The 17518-nt window shown below is 30.7% G+C and overlaps 3 protein-coding genes across 4 annotated transcripts; 2 read left to right on the forward strand and 1 right to left on the reverse strand.

Annotated features, from left to right (window-relative positions):
- The first annotated feature begins 5033 nt into the window (after positions 1–5033).
- Positions 5034–12520, forward strand: LOC113864699 (TVP38/TMEM64 family membrane protein slr0305). Of its 2 annotated transcripts, XM_027498722.1 has the most exons (7): positions 5040–5562; positions 5653–5705; positions 6218–6310; positions 6655–6878; positions 8166–8232; positions 10842–10952; positions 12040–12520. In XM_027498722.1, the coding sequence occupies exons 1-7, from the start codon at positions 5151–5153 to the stop codon at positions 12061–12063; spliced, it is 984 nt and encodes a 327-aa protein (XP_027354523.1). In that variant the 5' UTR covers positions 5040–5150; the 3' UTR covers positions 12064–12520. The 2 variants fall into 2 exon arrangements, with proteins under 2 accessions (XP_027354524.1, XP_027354523.1); XM_027498723.1 differs by lacking the exons at positions 10842–10952; positions 12040–12520 and adding an exon at positions 8485–8577 and having other exon boundaries at positions 5034–5562.
- A 467-nt stretch (positions 12521–12987) lies between these two features.
- Positions 12988–14237, reverse strand: LOC113865684 (50S ribosomal protein L18). The gene is made up of 2 exons (XM_027500399.1): positions 13971–14237; positions 12988–13771 (listed from the first exon to the last, which is right to left on the reverse strand). Exons 1-2 carry the CDS (start codon positions 14148–14150, stop codon positions 13373–13375), a joined length of 579 nt encoding a protein of 192 aa, XP_027356200.1. The 5' UTR covers positions 14151–14237; the 3' UTR covers positions 12988–13372.
- A 697-nt stretch (positions 14238–14934) lies between these two features.
- On the forward strand, positions 14935–16260 carry LOC113866095. Its single transcript, XM_027500985.1, has 3 exons — positions 14935–15077; positions 15169–15313; positions 15697–16260. The coding sequence occupies exons 1-3, from the start codon at positions 14935–14937 to the stop codon at positions 16258–16260; spliced, it is 852 nt and encodes a 283-aa protein (XP_027356786.1).
- Positions 16261–17518: the final 1258 nt, after the last annotated feature.

The following is a 17518-nucleotide window of genomic DNA, read 5'->3' on the forward strand; positions in this document are numbered from 1 at the left end:
TTAATAAAATATAATAGTTATATTTTACAAATTGAGTCTAATTTAAACATAAATCTTTTTAATTTACTCTAAATAAATTTGTAAATTTAACTAGTAACAAGTTTAAAATAGCAGACTTTATTATATTATTATTATAAATTTAAATTAAAATATTATTTTATCCAATTAACTATATTTTACAACAAACATACTTGAGTCAACTGAATAATTTATTTTGTATCACATTATATGTTATAAATATTATTTATATAATTATAATTTTTCTTTAGTTATTATTTTATTATTATTATAATTGTTGTTATTATTAATGAACTTTTTTATTTATTGATTAATATAGTAATTTCATTTCGATAAATTTAAATTTAAATAAAATTTTAATTAAAAACACAACGTTGTTTTTATTGTTTATGAATAAAGTTGTAACAATAAGTCGCGATAATAAAGAATAGTAAATTTATTTTATGATATTTTATTCAAAAGAAATAATAGAACATAAGAGCTAGTAGATATGATAAAGATTTTTAACATTAAAAAAAAAGTCACAATAACTAAATTTATAAAATTAAGTTAAAGATAATTCTATAGAGATATTGTTATGGAATCAAGTAATGACGATGAACTAAAATTATTTTAAATGTATCTTGTCTCGCTCTTTTTGTAATATCTTCCTTAGATCTAACTCTACTTTTGCCTTTTTCAATATTAAACAAAATTATAACTTGTTCAATGAGCAATAATCTTAAGAAATAACTCTAAAGCACAATCTCTTTGATGAAGATATGTACTTTGAGGAAATAAACAAAAAAATGAATGACTAGACAATTTTATAAATTTCACAAGATATATTATATGTTCTTAAAGAACAAATCTAACATAAAGTTATGATTATATAATCAAAATTGTAAAAAATAATATTCCTCTAGGTTTAGATATAGGGGAGAATTTCATTTATTATCGAAACACAATCATATTAGAAAATATTTGCATATAAGATGTGTACGAGTAGCAATTAAACCTTTAATAAATATGAGTATAAATGTTGTAATCTTAATGTGTCTTAGAGATATTAGAAACAATAAATTTGAATATTTCTTAATAGAAATGGTATAAACTAGTTTGAGGCAATGACCGATCTATTTTAATTATTACTCAAACAAAAGTAAGTTTGATGGATAGCAATATCCTATACTCGTTCTTAAATATCCACTTTCATGGTTTTCATATACTATAGTTCTTTGATTCTGTCAATCTTTGTAAGTCTTTGTTATAAACCATTTCTAAACTTTCGGGCAGTTAAGCAATAGATTGTGCATATTCAAATTATTACTTGACATAACTAGTTGTGTGTCACTTTATAACTTCAAAACAAATAAAAGGGCTCATGGTTGACCATATAAAACATTATATTCTCATGTCATTTGGAATTAAAGCATCGATATCACAAATTTCATATGGTTACTGTATAAACTGCATGAAATAAATAAATATTTATGTTATAAAAAGTTATAAACATAAATAAATACTACTAAAACACAAATATAACATACTTAACAATATATTAGTAATTTACTTCATGAACATCCATTTGATTCAAAGCCAATCTTAATATTCTTAAATATAGTATTTGTTGGATATTGCATATATTTTTTTTTTTCCATATGAGAACAATTGGAAATACTATTAGTTCACTAAGGATTAGAGCCAGCCATGATAGTTGATGTCAAGCCCATAGTTACAACAATATTATGCACTCACAAATTTCTCTATCATCATTTTGTGAATTACAATCTAAATCTTTATAGAGAAATGAAAGACATGCTAAACCTCAATTATAGTTCCCAATTTCATTCACATGTGTTAGTAACGGGAAGAATTTTGTATGTATCATTGAATTGCTTTTATTTGACATTAAAATATGCCTCAACAAATTAACAAAGTATATATTTGCACATATGTTGTACTATTCTAATGTTATAATTAAGAGAAAGTCAACCAAGATGCTGTGTAAGTCATTTTAATTTAATTTTCTTATCCTTCAATATTGTTTATTGATAGTTGGCTGCTTAATAATTCATCGTACATGTTTTGAACTACTGCAGAATAAAGATTAGTGGATTAAATTAATGGTAGACCATTAATCTAGAGTTCAAGTAGCATACAAAGATCTTCTAATGTAATTATACATTTTCCACAAAAGTATATGAAATATGTGTATTTCAAGTATCCATCGTTTGATAAGTGCATTAATAAAATGACTGTTTATTTGCATTTGACAAATTTTAGAAACCCAATCAAATCTAGCATTAGGTAATATGTCATTTATATCTTTCATAAATGGTATTATGGATAAATGACAAGAGTGTAGTTGCCTTATTTTCTATTATAAAAATTTAATATTAGTCAAAACAAAAATATTGATCAATTTTATAAATAAAAATAAACATAAATTATTGCATTAGCATAAACATTTTCTTCCTTTTTATTCATTAACTAATTATACCTAAATAATAATAGAATTTAATTATATAACAAAAAATATAATAATAATAATTATTATTCCTACTTATATTAAATAACATGTTCATTTCTTTTTCAATTTCTCAATTATACTAAACTTTTTCAATAAATATTAAACAACGCATTTTTATAGTTATCTAAAAATAATTATAAATGTAACACAAATTATTTTCATTACCATAAACATCTTGTAATTTATTATATTTACTATCTATTTATACAAAAACAAATATATTTACATTGTTTTCATAAAATTTATAAAATAATAATAATATGTTAATAATAATCAAATACACTAGTTACAAAAATTATAAGAATTTAATTTAATCACAAAAACACAATAATAATAATAATCATCACAATTCCTACTTATATTACCTAACATGTTCAACTTTTTCCTATTTCTTAATTATATTAAACTTTTTCAATTAATATTAAGCACAAATTTTTTATAATTGACCAAAAATAAATACAAATATAACATAAATTATTACATTACCATAAATATGTTATAATTTATTATATTTACTAACTAATTATACCAAAATAAATACATTTACATTTTAAAAATATTTTATAATATTTTAACAATATATTAATAAATGTCAAAAACACTAATTATAAAAATCAATAGAATTTAATTTAATAACAAAATTAATAAAAATAAAAAAATCTAATTTTATTAATTTTTAAAACTGATTTTTGCTATTTTTAATTATATTAAATATTTTCAATTACTTCTAAACATAAAATTTTGCCAAATTCATCAAAATAATTACAATAATAACAAATTATTACATTTGCATAAATGTTTTATAATTTATTATATTTACCAACTAATTATAACAAAACAAAATATTGTTACCTTGTTTTTAGAAAAATTATAAATTTTGAAAATTATGTCAATAAATGTAAAAATAACTATTTACAAATATTTAACAATTTTAATTTATCAACTAAATTTATAATAATAATAATTATTATTATTATTTCAACTTAAGAATATAGATAATTGTGGATTTTTTTCTAAAATACTCAAGAATATAGTTATATTAACAAATTTTTAATCAAAATCAATTCTAATTAAATATATAAATATAACTAAAAAAATACTTACATTTAAATTATGAATATTTTATAAAATATACTTGAATTCATAGTTGAATTTTTAACAATTTTTTGTAATATATTTGTTTATGGTGATTGCTTTGATACTTTTAAACTTGAGAACACATTGTATACTTTTTATAAATTGAAGATTGTGATTGTTTTGATATCTTAAAAATTAAAAAGTATTTATGTTTTTTTTCAAATAAGTCACTAATTGCACTATCTATTAATATAAAATTAATGTTCATAATTATTGCACGTGTAAGACAACATAAAATATCCTTTTATATTATAAAACACTATATAATTTACTTTTTTCTATTCTAATTTAAATTCAATAATTTGTCCTCTCAAATTTGTTGTTATCATAATTTTTTTACATTTTTCAACTTCAGAATACTCCCTCATACTTCTCTCTCCCTTCTTCCACGCTTATGGCTTCTTAGTGCAATTAGAGTCAAATTTATAGCATCAAAACTTGCTATTGGCAATTTTTACTGGCACCTTTGCCCATGCATAAACACAATAGTAAAATGCAGATATTCTTGATCCAAATTTTGCCATTAGTAATTTTTCAGAGCTCCAAATATTCCTTAAAGCGTAATTAGCTACAGCAAAGGTGGAAGACTCCTTAACATGATCAAATATCACCGATAGCAATTTTTAAGCACCTCCAACACTAATGAATGACATTCAGCTTGTTGCAGGTCTAAAGGTCGCCAATGAAAGTTTTCTAACCTTCAACAAGCTTAGAGTAATGTAAATGAAGTATCTCAAGTTATAACTTTCTTCTGTTTCATCAAAAAATTGTCAATGGAATTTTTTTAAACTCGATATTCATGAAAGTTAATAAAATAACATTGTATTTATATAAATTTGATATTTATTCAATATATTTAAATTATTATTCTTAATTTTGTAATATTTTAATTTGCATCTAACATGTTCTTAACAACACTGATAGTAAAATATTTGATAATTATTTTATTAGAATATATCCTAACAACGTTCTCTCTACTCTAAAAGATTATAAAATTGACAAGATGATTATAATAAAGAAGATTAGCTTTTACTTAAACAATTTAATTATTAACAAAAGAAATTTATTAACTTTAATATATTTAAAAAGAATTGTATTTATATATTAAAAATATAAAATAAATTGTTGTATAAAATCTTGTTATTATTATTAGGTAATTTTTGATGATACCATGTCATACAAAAGTGACAGTAAATTTATAAATGGGGGGAGTTTCTAGTTCGCTGAGGGGCTGCAGTATTTTTGTTGGTGCGGTAGATATGTCGTGTGGGAGTAATATTGAAATTGAAAGTAATTTGTAAAGGGATAATAGGTTAGGCGAAGAGAAAGAGAAAGTGTGGTCGCAAATGGTAACCACAAAAAAACAAAAGAAAGGAAATGGATTGTTGTAAATAATGGAATGGGCACCTGAAAGTTCGCGAGAGGAAGAGGGAGTTGGTTTCATCGATTCCATTTTTGGAGTGGTTTGGGATATTCATATATCATGCGCGTTCTCTCCCAGTCATTGCCATGCCTCTCCTCTTCTCTTCACACTACTCACACTCAAACCTATCACTGTCGCTTCTCTTCTCCCCCTTCTTTTATCTTCACACACCACAGACGCTCTCACTTTCTCACTCCATGCTCTTCCCTCAGACAGACAGAGAGCAAAAAGCAACAGCTACGCAAAATCGACACTGCCCCATCTGGCTTAAAGCGCTTGTTTAACCCCACCGGTGATGGGGATGGGGACAAGAACGAGACCGAGTTCGACTTGGAGGATGGCACCGCCTTGAAGGGCACCCTTTTGGCCGGTGTATTGCTTGTCGGTATTGTTGGTGGTTTTGCCTCCGTTGGCTATATTTACAAGGACCAAATCAATTCCTTCTTGAGCAACTTCTCCGTCTTCATCGAAGGTTTTTTTTTCCATTCATTTTTGTTCTTTCTTTCTTTCTTTCCACACTTCTCCCCCACTGATCCTCTGTAATGTATCTTTTAACATGCAGGCTATGGTCCAGCTGGATATGCTTTATTCGTTGCGGTTTATGCTGGATTGGAGGTATCATTGCATCTAGCACTTCTCTCAGGCCATGTTGGATTCATGGAAATGGAAATGGACTGCAATGAAATTGTTTCAAACAGGATGCAATGGAATGGAAGCCTCTCTTTTCCTTCTCCCCAACTTGGGGTATGAGATGGAATCCTTTCATTCCATTCCATCACTCGCAGAATATACTAACGACGAATGGTGACTTTATTTCATTTGATTCTATTTCATCCAGTTCCATTCCATTCCACTCACTATTAGATGTCCAAACACAAATGTCTATTCCTGTTGCTCATAGTATCTATTATATAATAATACTTTGTAAGTTTTATTTCATAACCTTCACGTGCACATTTTCTTGCCCTCCCTGCTCTGTAAATTATATAGTACCGAGTAAATCAGAATAATGCCCATGGGCTAGTTGCATCAAGTTACATTTATTCTCTCTCAAGCACAAGCTTTCTCCCCCATTCTGCTGAAGATGTGCAATGCTTCTAACTTTGGTTTATTTAACGTTGTCCCAGATCCTTGCGATTCCTGCCATTCCACTAACCATGTCAGCTGGACTTCTTTTTGGATCTGTTACTGGCACTATCATAGTCTCTATCAGTGGAACAGTAAGTCAATTTCGTTAAAAGCACAAGGATGCAAACCAACTCGCGCTCATGATTCATATATAGTTGGGATATATTGATTGCATTATCTATAAATATTTTAAAAATTTTAAGGTTAATGTATGTTTTTCAAAACATATATTTGATTAAATACTTGTCAAGGTTCAACACATTTAAAATTTAATGTGCAAGAGCAAACAATTACTTATAAGTGAATTGTTGAACTGATTAACCTCATATTTTTTTGAAATTGTTCATGGGGAAAATAATTGTAATTTTTTTGTGTGGGTGTTAATCAATTCTACATCTATGTATGGTTTTGAATCTAATGTTTTGAGACATTGCAGGTGGCAGCTAGTATTGCTTTTCTAATTGCAAGATATTTTGCTCGTGAGCGTATTCTAAAACTTGTGGAAGGAAATAAGAAGTTTCTTGCTATTGACAAAGCAATTGGAGAAAATGGCTTCAGGGTTGTGACCCTACTTCGTTTGAGTCCTCTACTGCCATTTTCTTTGGGGAATTATTTATATGGATTAACGTCTGTTAAATTTATTCCATATGTATTGGGAAGGTATGGTACTTGTCATTGATCAATACCAATTTAACACTGATTTCCGTTATCTTTTTGAACCTAGATATAGAATTTCACTCTTAGAAAAAAAAGCAATCTGTATTTAAAAATTAGCTTTGGGTTATGAGGGTGTTGGAAGATCTTATTTGGGCTTTTCTATCATATAAATACTAACATAGATGTTTGGTTAAGCTTATGAAAGTGACTTATGACCTTATAAGCTCTTTTTAATTTACTTTAATATACCTAATGGTGAATCTTATGAAAATAGGCTATTAGCTCTTATTGAATAGTGCTTAAATAAGTTGTTCCTTTGTTCATTGTCTTGAGTTCTTTGGTAATTCGTCCTAAATGGGTAAAGAAGAATTGAAAAGAAAAAAAATCATTCTATGCTTGATGGAGCCTATCTATTCTGATGTATAATGCCAAAAGTTGGATTTGACCATCATGCAAATATTTTCTTAAAAAATAGGTAGTTATGTTGTCATAAACTTTTTTCCCCTTTGACTAAGCATAAACAATCAAAATAATAAGTGAGTAATTGGATCATTATATGTTTAAAATTATAACTATAGTTTTATTATATTATATATATATTAATGGATGATTCCCATGCTTGTTAGTCGTCAAGACTCAAAGTGCTAATGGGTTCTTAGTACTGTAACTAATTGTTTCTTTCTTTTCAGCATAAGGGGGCTAATGACACCTATCTTTCATATGCTTTTAGTAATCTGAATTATTAGAACATTCAAGGTTACATCTTGAAAGTTCTACTTATTATGAATGGTATCTTTATCTGAGCAAGTCTTTGAACTACTCTATTTCCCGTAGCAAGTAATCTAACCTCTTTTAAAACATAAATGGACTCGGAAATTTTGACAAGCAAGAGCCAAATCTATAGCTTCATCTTGATTGTAGAGAAAATGCAATGTCTCTTCAATGATTGTTAATATCTTGGATTTTATAAACTGATGAAAATATTGAGAGCATGGAACTTATGATCAGATGCTTATCTAAAAATTTGTTTTGACAATTCCAACTAGGCACAATGTCATGAAAATATCCATGCTTTGAACTTTTGATTCATCAGAGTGTATGCTGTTATGAATTGTCATGGATTAGTTGAAGCAAATTACAGCTATACTGTAATGAAATGCAGTTAAAATGAAACTTGGAATATTTTTGTTGTGTATCTAATGGGAACTGTCCCAGTATTTTTATCTGGAATTGCATTTGGACATTTATAGTTTGCGAATTTCTGATTTAAAACTGATAATTGTTATGCAGTTGGTTGGGGATGCTTCCTGGAACATGGGCTTATGTTAGTGCTGGTGCTTTTGGAAGAGCAATAATTGTGAGTTTTTACTTGGTTTTTCCCCATTTTTTCTTGTATTCTTGGTGTCTTGGCTATTTAATCATTATCTTAATATTTTGTCTGGCTTTCCATTAGCTTCATGTTTTTATTTTCTTCTTTTCATCCTTTTGTTTTTGTTTCATCTTTTTGTGGGGAAGCATGAGATAATGATCAAGAAAGAAATGAATGATGGTGGTGAGTGAAAGACCTTTGATGTACTGTTAATTATTGTTTCTTATATAAATATTACAGCAATTTTGTTGGCAATTTCATGAAAGCTTATTGCAAAGCAAGTTTTGGGTACCTTTGGCAGAAACCAATGAAAAGTGAAAAAGGTTAGGGCAATATGGAGGAAGTTATTTGTAGATTCATTTTATTTGGGAGATTAATGATCTGTGACAGTCTCGGGCAAGATTTGAGTGCTTTGGGCTCGAGTATACAACAAAATCATTTTTGTTAATTTTAGAGGTTGATTTGATACTTCATGTTGGATGACATTGACATCCATGGTTACAATAGTTGTGTCTTAAACATTATAAAGTTCAGGCGAGTTTATGGTTTTCCACCTCTTGTTTGATGATGATGCTATTATTCTTTTGTGGAGGATGATAGTGATATTTCTTTGAATGATATTTCTATACTAAAGTTCTTTAAGGTTGTCTCTCACTCTCTTTAAGGTGGTTTGGCTGGCTTGAATATGCTTAGATGCTTTCTTCCCATGCTTCTTTGGCTGGATTAGACCAGAGAAAGATAGAGAGGACAGAGATGATGGAATGAATTAGATTAGCTTGATAAAGGACAGGTGACCATTGTATGTTGAATGCTACAGGAAGAGGAGTTCCACGCACTCCTGCACATTGGATCGGCACACTAGGACTGCTTCCAATGATGGCCTATCAGGAAAGATGTCACAGATATTTTTCATTTTTTGGGGTTGGGGAAGGGTTGTGTTGGGTGGGGGAGCCACTGTCTATAAAATGTGATGTCCTTGACGTTGATGAGGGCGAGAGTGATCACCGATGCAATGAGACACATATAAGGAGCGACTCTTGGTAGCCTTTCAGCAAAAGGACCCATGAATGAATCGAATATACACCAAAATGAGAAGAATCCAAATACTGTATAGGTATGGGACTATATAGTTGAGGATAATTTAAAGAAATTGATTAGTACTACTTATACCAATAAAATGTATTTACTTGATAGCCTATCACTTAAGAACTCCAAGGTTAAGCATGTTTAATTTAGAAAAATTATGGGAATGGTGACTTCCTAGAAAGTTCTCAAGAAGTATGTGAGTACAAAACACATTAAAAAGTCTTGTGTTGATTTGTGGGGACAGATGTCAATCTCGAATAAAGTACATAAAACATGGCAGAGGAAGAAAAGGAGAATGAAGGGTTTTTAATACATGATTGGTGATTGGGAAAATGAATATAGCCATGGGAAACTAAAGGAGAGGGAACACCAAACAATTAAACAAAGGAGCTCCATTGGGATTCCTGCAGCATGCAGAGAAGCTGTAATTACAAGGAAAAGATAGAAATGGTCAAAAGGAGATCCTATTATTGATCTTATTATGATGTGCTCTGTTATAGATACAAACTACTGAATTCAATTTGTACAAATAATCTAAGTCATAATGCAACTTGTATATACCTAGCCCAATTAGACTAATAGCATAGTAAGACTACTAATATTATATGGAAGATGGTTTGTTAGATTCCTAATAGCAAGAATCCTATATTCTAACAAGATGGTTAAAATCGTGTTGATTAATTCATCCGGTTTGTTACATTTTATACAATGTGGAATCATGACAGACTTCCTATGAGTATACGAATGCACCAAGGGTCAACTTTAAGCATTATCATTTTACCTTAGCCTTGGATGTGCTTATTGATCATATCCAAGAGTCAGTGCCACGATGCATGCTTTTTGCAGCTGATATAGTCCTGGTTAAAGAGTTGAGAGAGGAAAAAAATGGAAAATTAGAGATGTAGGACAAGCTTCAAAAGCACATGGCTTTTATTTAAACAGAAGTAAGATAGAGCATATAAAATGCAAATATAGCAGAAGGCGCATCAGTCTTAGTAGCTTGGAGGCTAAAATTGGAGACCGTACCATGCCACAAGTCACATGGTATAAGTATATTGAGTCCATCATTCAAAAAAACAGAAAAATAGAGAGAGATGTAAACCATTGGATTTAAGTGAGGTGGATAAAATTAAAAACTAAGATTAGTCACTTCATAATGTAGAACAGCTGCCATAAGCCCAGCCCAACCAGACTAATAACATTGTAAGACTCCTAAAACAAAAAGAATCCAAATATTGTAAGAGGATGGCTAAAAACTATGGTGTTAGTCAAATCATCTGCTTTATTACATTACTTATGGTTTTAAAATGCAACATTAATATTATTTATTAGCCAGGGGTTGCTTGCCTGCAGGATATGTACGAGTCGTGTGTTAAACTATATTGAAGTGATTCTTTTGCCCTTCTCTTTTGCGATTCATCAAATTAATAATTTTATTTTACTTGTAATTATGGATAGGTAGCAACTTTATTGATTTCCTTTTAATGTAACTAGTAACTTCTACATTTCAGCGAGATGAAACTGAACTAAATATATTTGGAGGAAACAGTCAGCTGCTAACTCTTGGGCTGGGACTGTTGGCCACTGCATTAGCTGCTGCATATGTCACAAGACTTGCAAAGGTATGATCCTGTTATTGACGTCACAATGGCAGAACATGTATTTTTTTTTTTTTTTTGTAATATTTAGGCTTAAATATAGTTTTAGTCCCTATATTTTTGAGAAATTTTTGTTTGTCTGACGTGATCCACTAAGAGACTACCACATGTCCACTAAGAGGAACAAAAACATAAATTCCAAAATATGTAAGGATCAAAACAAAAAAATCATTAGGAAGGACTGTAATAAAAAATTTGCTTGAACGTAGGAACCAAAAATATATTTAAGCTTAATATTTAATACAGGATAGCAAACAAACATGAAAGGTTACCATTTTAGTGCATCTATACTTGGGGCAAGGAATTTTGATTTTTTGGTCAAGATTAAAGGAATTTAAGAGTTTTGGGAACAATTAGGTTTTTAGATAATGTTTCTTTGTCATGGGGGAAAACAGGCATACCATGTTGAAAGTTGATGCTCGGGCTTGCATAGTATTCTATGAGTGATTGGTCATAATTTTCTTTAATCAATAGTTTAGGATGTCTTGAGGTTGGGTGATTATTGAACAACTTACCTAAATAAAATTTGCTGATGTGATTTGAGTGAGCTTTAGCTGGCTACTATACCTTACATTTGAATCTATAGTATGAAATATGAACTCTACACGATTACATTTGGCAGTTTCTTGTTTTAACCTTCATTTTCTTGTCATCATTATCTTTATCTCTTCAAGATGTCCGTGTGTTTTAATCTTTACCATTTTGAAAATTCCTGATATCAATGGAATACTGCCTCTATAGTCCTCCTCGTGATGTAGCTTCAAACATGGGCAAGTCCAACTTTGCCCTTTCACCCAATCTTCCTTTCCTCCAATCCCTCCTCTCCTAGAGTTTGTAATAATTATAGACACATACGCGACACCCACCATTCTGTTCTAGAAGTCACTGCCTTCGGATTGGTAATGATGAAAACAATGATACTGTTGTGATTTACTGGTTTCTAATTTACACACGTAACTGTAGCATTACTGTCTCTATCATAATCATAATTATTAGCTAACAGCTGATCTGATTCACAGATAACTCAACATTTTTTAACGTTATAATGCAGGATGCTATAAAGGACATCGAATAGATCCAGTAGAATGTAGACACACCCCGGCATTTGTTAATGAAGACAGGTCCGCATGAATGGACGGGAAAACTGATATCTCAGTAAATAACATTAATAATGATAGATGAAAGAGAACCAAGGAAAATGATAGACCAGTATATCCCTTGTAAATTACAATATTCTTATTTATGAACTAAGGTAGCATCATTTTGTTCTTTTTGCATTGCCCCCTTACATGTACGAACAATTTGCGTGCGTCATTTATAAAGTTATGACGCACTAATTTCTTAACGGGCAGCGTGGCACAGTTCACATTTTATTTAAAATGCTTCTGTTGTACTTAGCAGATCAAGGGGAGTCCATCCAGTCGGTAAACACCTAAAATAAATGCTTCTGAACAGTTTCTCGTTTGTTTGGGTTTAGTCCCTATAGATTGCCGAAAAATAAAAATAAAAAAACTAATGTATGCGTTGTTTGTTCCATTATGTAGTTTTTTTTCCCCTTGAACTATTTCAGGTTTGAACATCTTATAGTAATACATGCTTCCTAGACTGGATGAACTAGAAAATTAATTATTTGAAATTCTCCAAGTTCAATTATTTAAAATTTGTGAACATCCTGAATTATCCTCATTGATCATGTCTTGTTTGAAATAATGATAAATGATGCATGTTTACAAGGTTATGTATTTACAAGTTAACTGTAAATCTTTTCGTTGATAAGGGAATATAGAGTCCCATGTTTACTTATTTGTGTATTTAATTCACGTCCACAATATGAAAACACAAGCACTTGTATGTAGTATGTTTATTGATTGGGCAAGAGAATGAACTAATAAAAATTTCTGTTGACAATAAGAGTAAGCCTTTCCGATTTGATTTTGAGTAGTACTAAAGTTCAACTAAAGTTCAGACAAAAATTAAGACAACATAGATGCAGTACTATAAATATTTTCAATATCATTTTTCCATTAAAATTATAATTTCATCTCAATAATCTACATTAACTTCTATTATTTGCTACTGGGCTAAAACTCTAATTTTAATTTGAAAACAACATTAAAAACATTTGAGAAAATCCAAACGTGCAACGATAATGTTCTTGGGTTTTGATGTTTTTTCATATTCTCTTTCTCTTGCATCTCTTTTTTTATCCCCTCTCCCTTTTATCCTTCTCACCCACATGACGAGAGAAAAGCATTTCTCAATTTCAAAACGAACTCTATAAAACCACAAGATTCTAGTTCATAAAAAATAAAATAGAATTTGTAAACCAACAACCCATAGAAGAAGGCTACATCCAAAACAGGGCAAGTGGATAGGGAACGAGTTCAAACAAAAATAATCCCGTTTTCTTTAATAGTATCAAGAACGATCCCCAGCCTACCTTCAATCCTCTCATCCTTTCTCGGTTCATATGCCATTGCATACACATCAGCTTCCTTTGACCGCTCAGCAATAAGCCTTCCAACCACTCTACAAGCATTTTGATCTATCAAGGAGGGAAGAGAGGTTCGAAGATCCTTGGCGTTTGTTGTAGCAACACATATCACTTTGCTCGTTCCTCGGTGCACCACTTTTACATGAACAAATCTTTTTGAGAAGAAAACATTTAACAAGAATGGTCTCATGTACATATCTGTCCTCTGCTTCCACGATTTCCTGTTAGGTTTCTTTGCAGCTTCACCTCGAGATCTTCGGGTCCAGGCAGCTCGAATGAAAGAAGACCCCTATATACATGTTAAAATCAGTTACTTTTTTTCATTTAGGTCACCACAACCACTTATTAATTTTAACTTCACATTTCTTCATGTCAATATCAACATCCAAAATATTCAGATTTCAAAATTCACAACCCCTGTCAGAAGCGATAATCAAATAGACAAAAAGAAAAAGGAAAATGAAGAGAAAGGGAAGGAGAGTAGTTACATGGGAGAGTGAGGAATTAAGAGGGTATGTGGAGGAGCGAGTTAAAGTGGGAAAGGAAGAAAGGGATGAAAATGAAAGGGAATTGGTATTGGTATTGGGCGTGCGAGACGGTGGCATTTGGGGCAACTGCGAAGAGAGCGATGCGCACACTGATACTGTTGGGGAAGCAGCGCAACCCATCTTCCTCCTCTTCTTCTTCTTCTCTCTCTCTCCTTAGCCGCTTCTCCCTCTCCTCAAGCCACTTTTATATTACCCACTTCCACAAACATTTTTATATAATCCTAATTTTTGGAGAAGACAAATATATTTTTAGGATTTATTTCTTTCATTACATTATACAAATTTTTTAATTTCAGTATATACATTTAATTATTTTTTTGTCAAATTGATTTATTTTTCAATTTAAATATTTTATTTTATTTAGTAAAATGTGTTATTAATATTTAATTTTTAAAATAAATTTAGTTAAAATATATGAATAAAATAAATTTTTTATATAGTTATCCAGTTATGTAATTAAAAATTAATTTTATAATAAATATTTTAAAGAACATGAATGAAATCATTTTTAATTAATTATATATATTTTAATTTTTAAAAATTATTTTAATAGTATTCGCACATACAAAAAAAAAAAAAAAAAAAACTTGATTAAATTAAACAGTATGGATCGATTGACTCGAGAATTTGAAGTCTGAAATTTTCTGCGTTAATTGTATACAAAAAAGGCAAATCCTTTGTAACTGGAATTGGAAAAAGCTGGTGAGATTTTGCAATCAACAGCTTCACAAGATGCAGTCAAGGGTCAATTGGGCTTTCTTGTTGGTGCTTGGGCTTGGGCCGTGGGAATTCTGGGTGGGTATACAAGTTTTGGAGGGAAAATTGCCCCAAAATTGAAAGAGATCAAGTGCGTATAAATGTTCATTCTCTGACTCTGAGTTGAGAATGGAGAAATGAAATGGAAATGACGGCGGTGAATTCAGCCACAACTGTATCCAACAGTAACACGAAGGCCGTGCCCCCCTCACTATCGCATGTTTTCTTACACGAATGGTGGCTTCTGAAGCAACGCAAGGGTTTAGCTGTTGGCGGCGTTACTTCCATGGAGTTAGTTGTTTCTTATTTTAATGCTTTTAGGTTGTTCGTTGCAATCGTTGGTTCTCTCCACCATGGAATAACTGTAATTGCAATGACGCAGGAAAGCTAGAGAGAGAGTGTTTCTGTCTGCAGTGATTGCAAAGAGACATGAAGCCAATGTTCTTGAGACTGAAGATGGCATCACTGTTGCTTTTCGTGGTTTCATTAATACATCTCGATCATGTCAAAACGGCTTTCCATCCGAGGTGCTGCATTTCGCAATCTTCTCTTCTCTTCTCTTTTATAATTCTGTCCTCTGCAAATTTTGCTTTTTTTTTTTCTCTATGCTCTTCTCTTGTTTTTAAAGTGTGTACTTTCCTTTTTTATAAAGTTTTAATTACCCTACAAGGTAAGATAATGCTAATTCACACATTTTTCTCTATCTTAACAAGTAGACACTCTTGTATATGACACCTGATGTTGGCACCAAATGATTGTTTATACTTTATACACTATCAGTAGATCAAGGAAAATTTACGCATACTTACATGGTCAATCATAACGATTAGAATTATCAGAAGTAAATATCCAATGTATTTAGGTTGCTTTTGATGAATATATAAAATTGGAATTCAGTCTCTTTTAACAGGTATGTCGCCACTTCTTGTTCGGCTTTCCTTATGATTGGAAAAAGTATTCAGCCCATTGTTTTGGGGATGAAGATATCGATTGGACTACTTTGTTTGGTGACTCAAGCACTCGTTCAAAGGAGAGTGGGGATGATGCTTTGGCATTTTCCATTCCTGAAAATGATTTCACCAAGACACGGGATTCTCTGTTGTCCAATAATAATTGTTCGACACCAAATAACAATTTCAATGGATTGGGAATTTCTGTCGGGAATGTTTGCAAGCAAATCAAATCCACTGATAACATGGAATGTAGCATTGCCATGAAGACTATCGAGTGTGAATGTACGGACAATAAGCTAACTTCCAACAAGGAAATAAAAAACGACCAGTTCTCAAGGGACCGCAAGAAGCAATGTATTGGGCAAAGGACAGTAGAGGATACAGACAATTTCTGTGATAGGAGAGTAACGAGAAGCATTTCTAAAAGAAGTCACGCAATGCTTAATGACAAGAAAACGATGGTACCCATTGTTAGTTCTCCACTTAGAAGATCTCCCAGGCTACATTATAGTAGAAAATGATTTGTCACTATAAAATAGTGGTGGATGGTGAAACTTACACAAGAAATGAGTTTGCTACTTTTTACCATCCTAAGATTTGTGATTGTGACGGCAATCTTGATACATTATATATATATATATGGATGTGATTCTGACAATACATGGTTTATGAGTAAAAGGAAATATCATAGCAGTATACACACACCAATTTGCTTTCATATAGCAGGTTTCGGGAAAAAAAAAACATTATAAAGACTTTACTGGGTTTATTGAAACATTAATTCAATGTCAAATTATTCATGTAAGAAAAACTATGAACAAAGAATAATTATCGTAGAAAATCTAAGTTGAGTCTGTTGTCATAATAGAGAAAACATCCTTTTGCTTTAACGAAATAAGAGAGAACATATATAGTTTTGATGCATTTATACTCGCAAGAGGAGAGGTAGAACGAAACTTAAAAGGTTGCTTCATGACTCCTTTTCTTTTGATGTATCTCTGTTCAACTACCAACACAAAAATGGTTTTGTTTTATCTGTCTCGTAAGTTTCCTTCAGTTATTCTAACAAAAAGGAGTTAGTTAGTCCTTAGTGGAGAGTCTTGTTTTATTTTTTTCAGAGAACTTTAAAACCTTCGGAAGAGAATGAAAGAAACCTCAACTCAATTCAAATTTTGTAAATTTCCAAATTACCCTCTCAGCGAAGCATTTCTTTCCTCTTCCTTTCATACTCTTATCCCATCCAAAAAAGCAAGGCATCCGAGTAAGTATTTCTTTCCTCTCACAGAGCATTTGTCCTCGTAAGACTTGAATTCAATTGCTATTCTTAGAAAAGTGGTTGAGTGAGTATTGTGGAAAAAAAAAAAAATACTGAGAATTTTACCATAAATGTTTATCTTGAGCAAATTCCTCCCATATAAGATATTTGGGGTCCTAGAAGAAAGAGAACACTAGTATTATCATTTATAATTATTAATTGCACATTTGGTTGGTCATGTTTTAATTATTTTGACAAAAAAATTAAAACTATTCATTGAGCAGTGAATCATCATTTTAAATCTTAAAAAAAAAAAGACTGGCTATTTTAGTCAATATAAAAAAATTCTCTCAAATTAAATTCTTAGCAGTTAACTGTTTTCAGGGACTACTTATAATTTGCAAAGTCTTACCAGTTAACTATTCACATGAATGGTTTTGCCACCATTGACCTTTTTTCCGCCACAACATCAGCGTTAAGAAATACAAGGGGCATGAAAGCACCCTTTCATCCAAAGTGTGTTA

The sequence above is a fragment of the Abrus precatorius genome, unplaced genomic scaffold (assembly GCF_003935025.1).
Source record: "Abrus precatorius isolate BTA unplaced genomic scaffold, Abrus_2018 Scaffold4, whole genome shotgun sequence".
NCBI lineage: Eukaryota > Viridiplantae > Streptophyta > Magnoliopsida > Fabales > Fabaceae > Abrus > Abrus precatorius.

Bases quoted from the DNA above. Each gene is read 5' to 3' on its own strand.
- LOC113864699 (XM_027498722.1), top strand. From the start codon at position 5,151: ATGCGCGTTCTCTCCCAGTCATTGCCATGCCTCTCCTCTTCTCTTCAC. The intron at 5,706-6,217 runs GTATCATTGCAT...ACGTTGTCCCAG, and splicing joins CGGTTTATGCTGGATTGGAG to ATCCTTGCGATTCCTGCCAT. The intron at 6,311-6,654 runs GTAAGTCAATTT...GAGACATTGCAG, and splicing joins TAGTCTCTATCAGTGGAACA to GTGGCAGCTAGTATTGCTTT.
- LOC113865684 (XM_027500399.1), bottom strand. From the start codon at position 14,150: ATGGGTTGCGCTGCTTCCCCAACAGTATCAGTGTGCGCATCGCTCTCT. The intron at 13,772-13,970 runs GTAACTACTCTC...ACATGTATATAG, and splicing joins TTAATTCCTCACTCTCCCAT to GGGTCTTCTTTCATTCGAGC.
- LOC113866095 (XM_027500985.1), top strand. From the start codon at position 14,935: ATGACGGCGGTGAATTCAGCCACAACTGTATCCAACAGTAACACGAAG. The intron at 15,078-15,168 runs GTTAGTTGTTTC...GCAATGACGCAG, and splicing joins GGCGGCGTTACTTCCATGGA to GAAAGCTAGAGAGAGAGTGT. The intron at 15,314-15,696 runs GTGCTGCATTTC...CTCTTTTAACAG, and splicing joins AAAACGGCTTTCCATCCGAG to GTATGTCGCCACTTCTTGTT.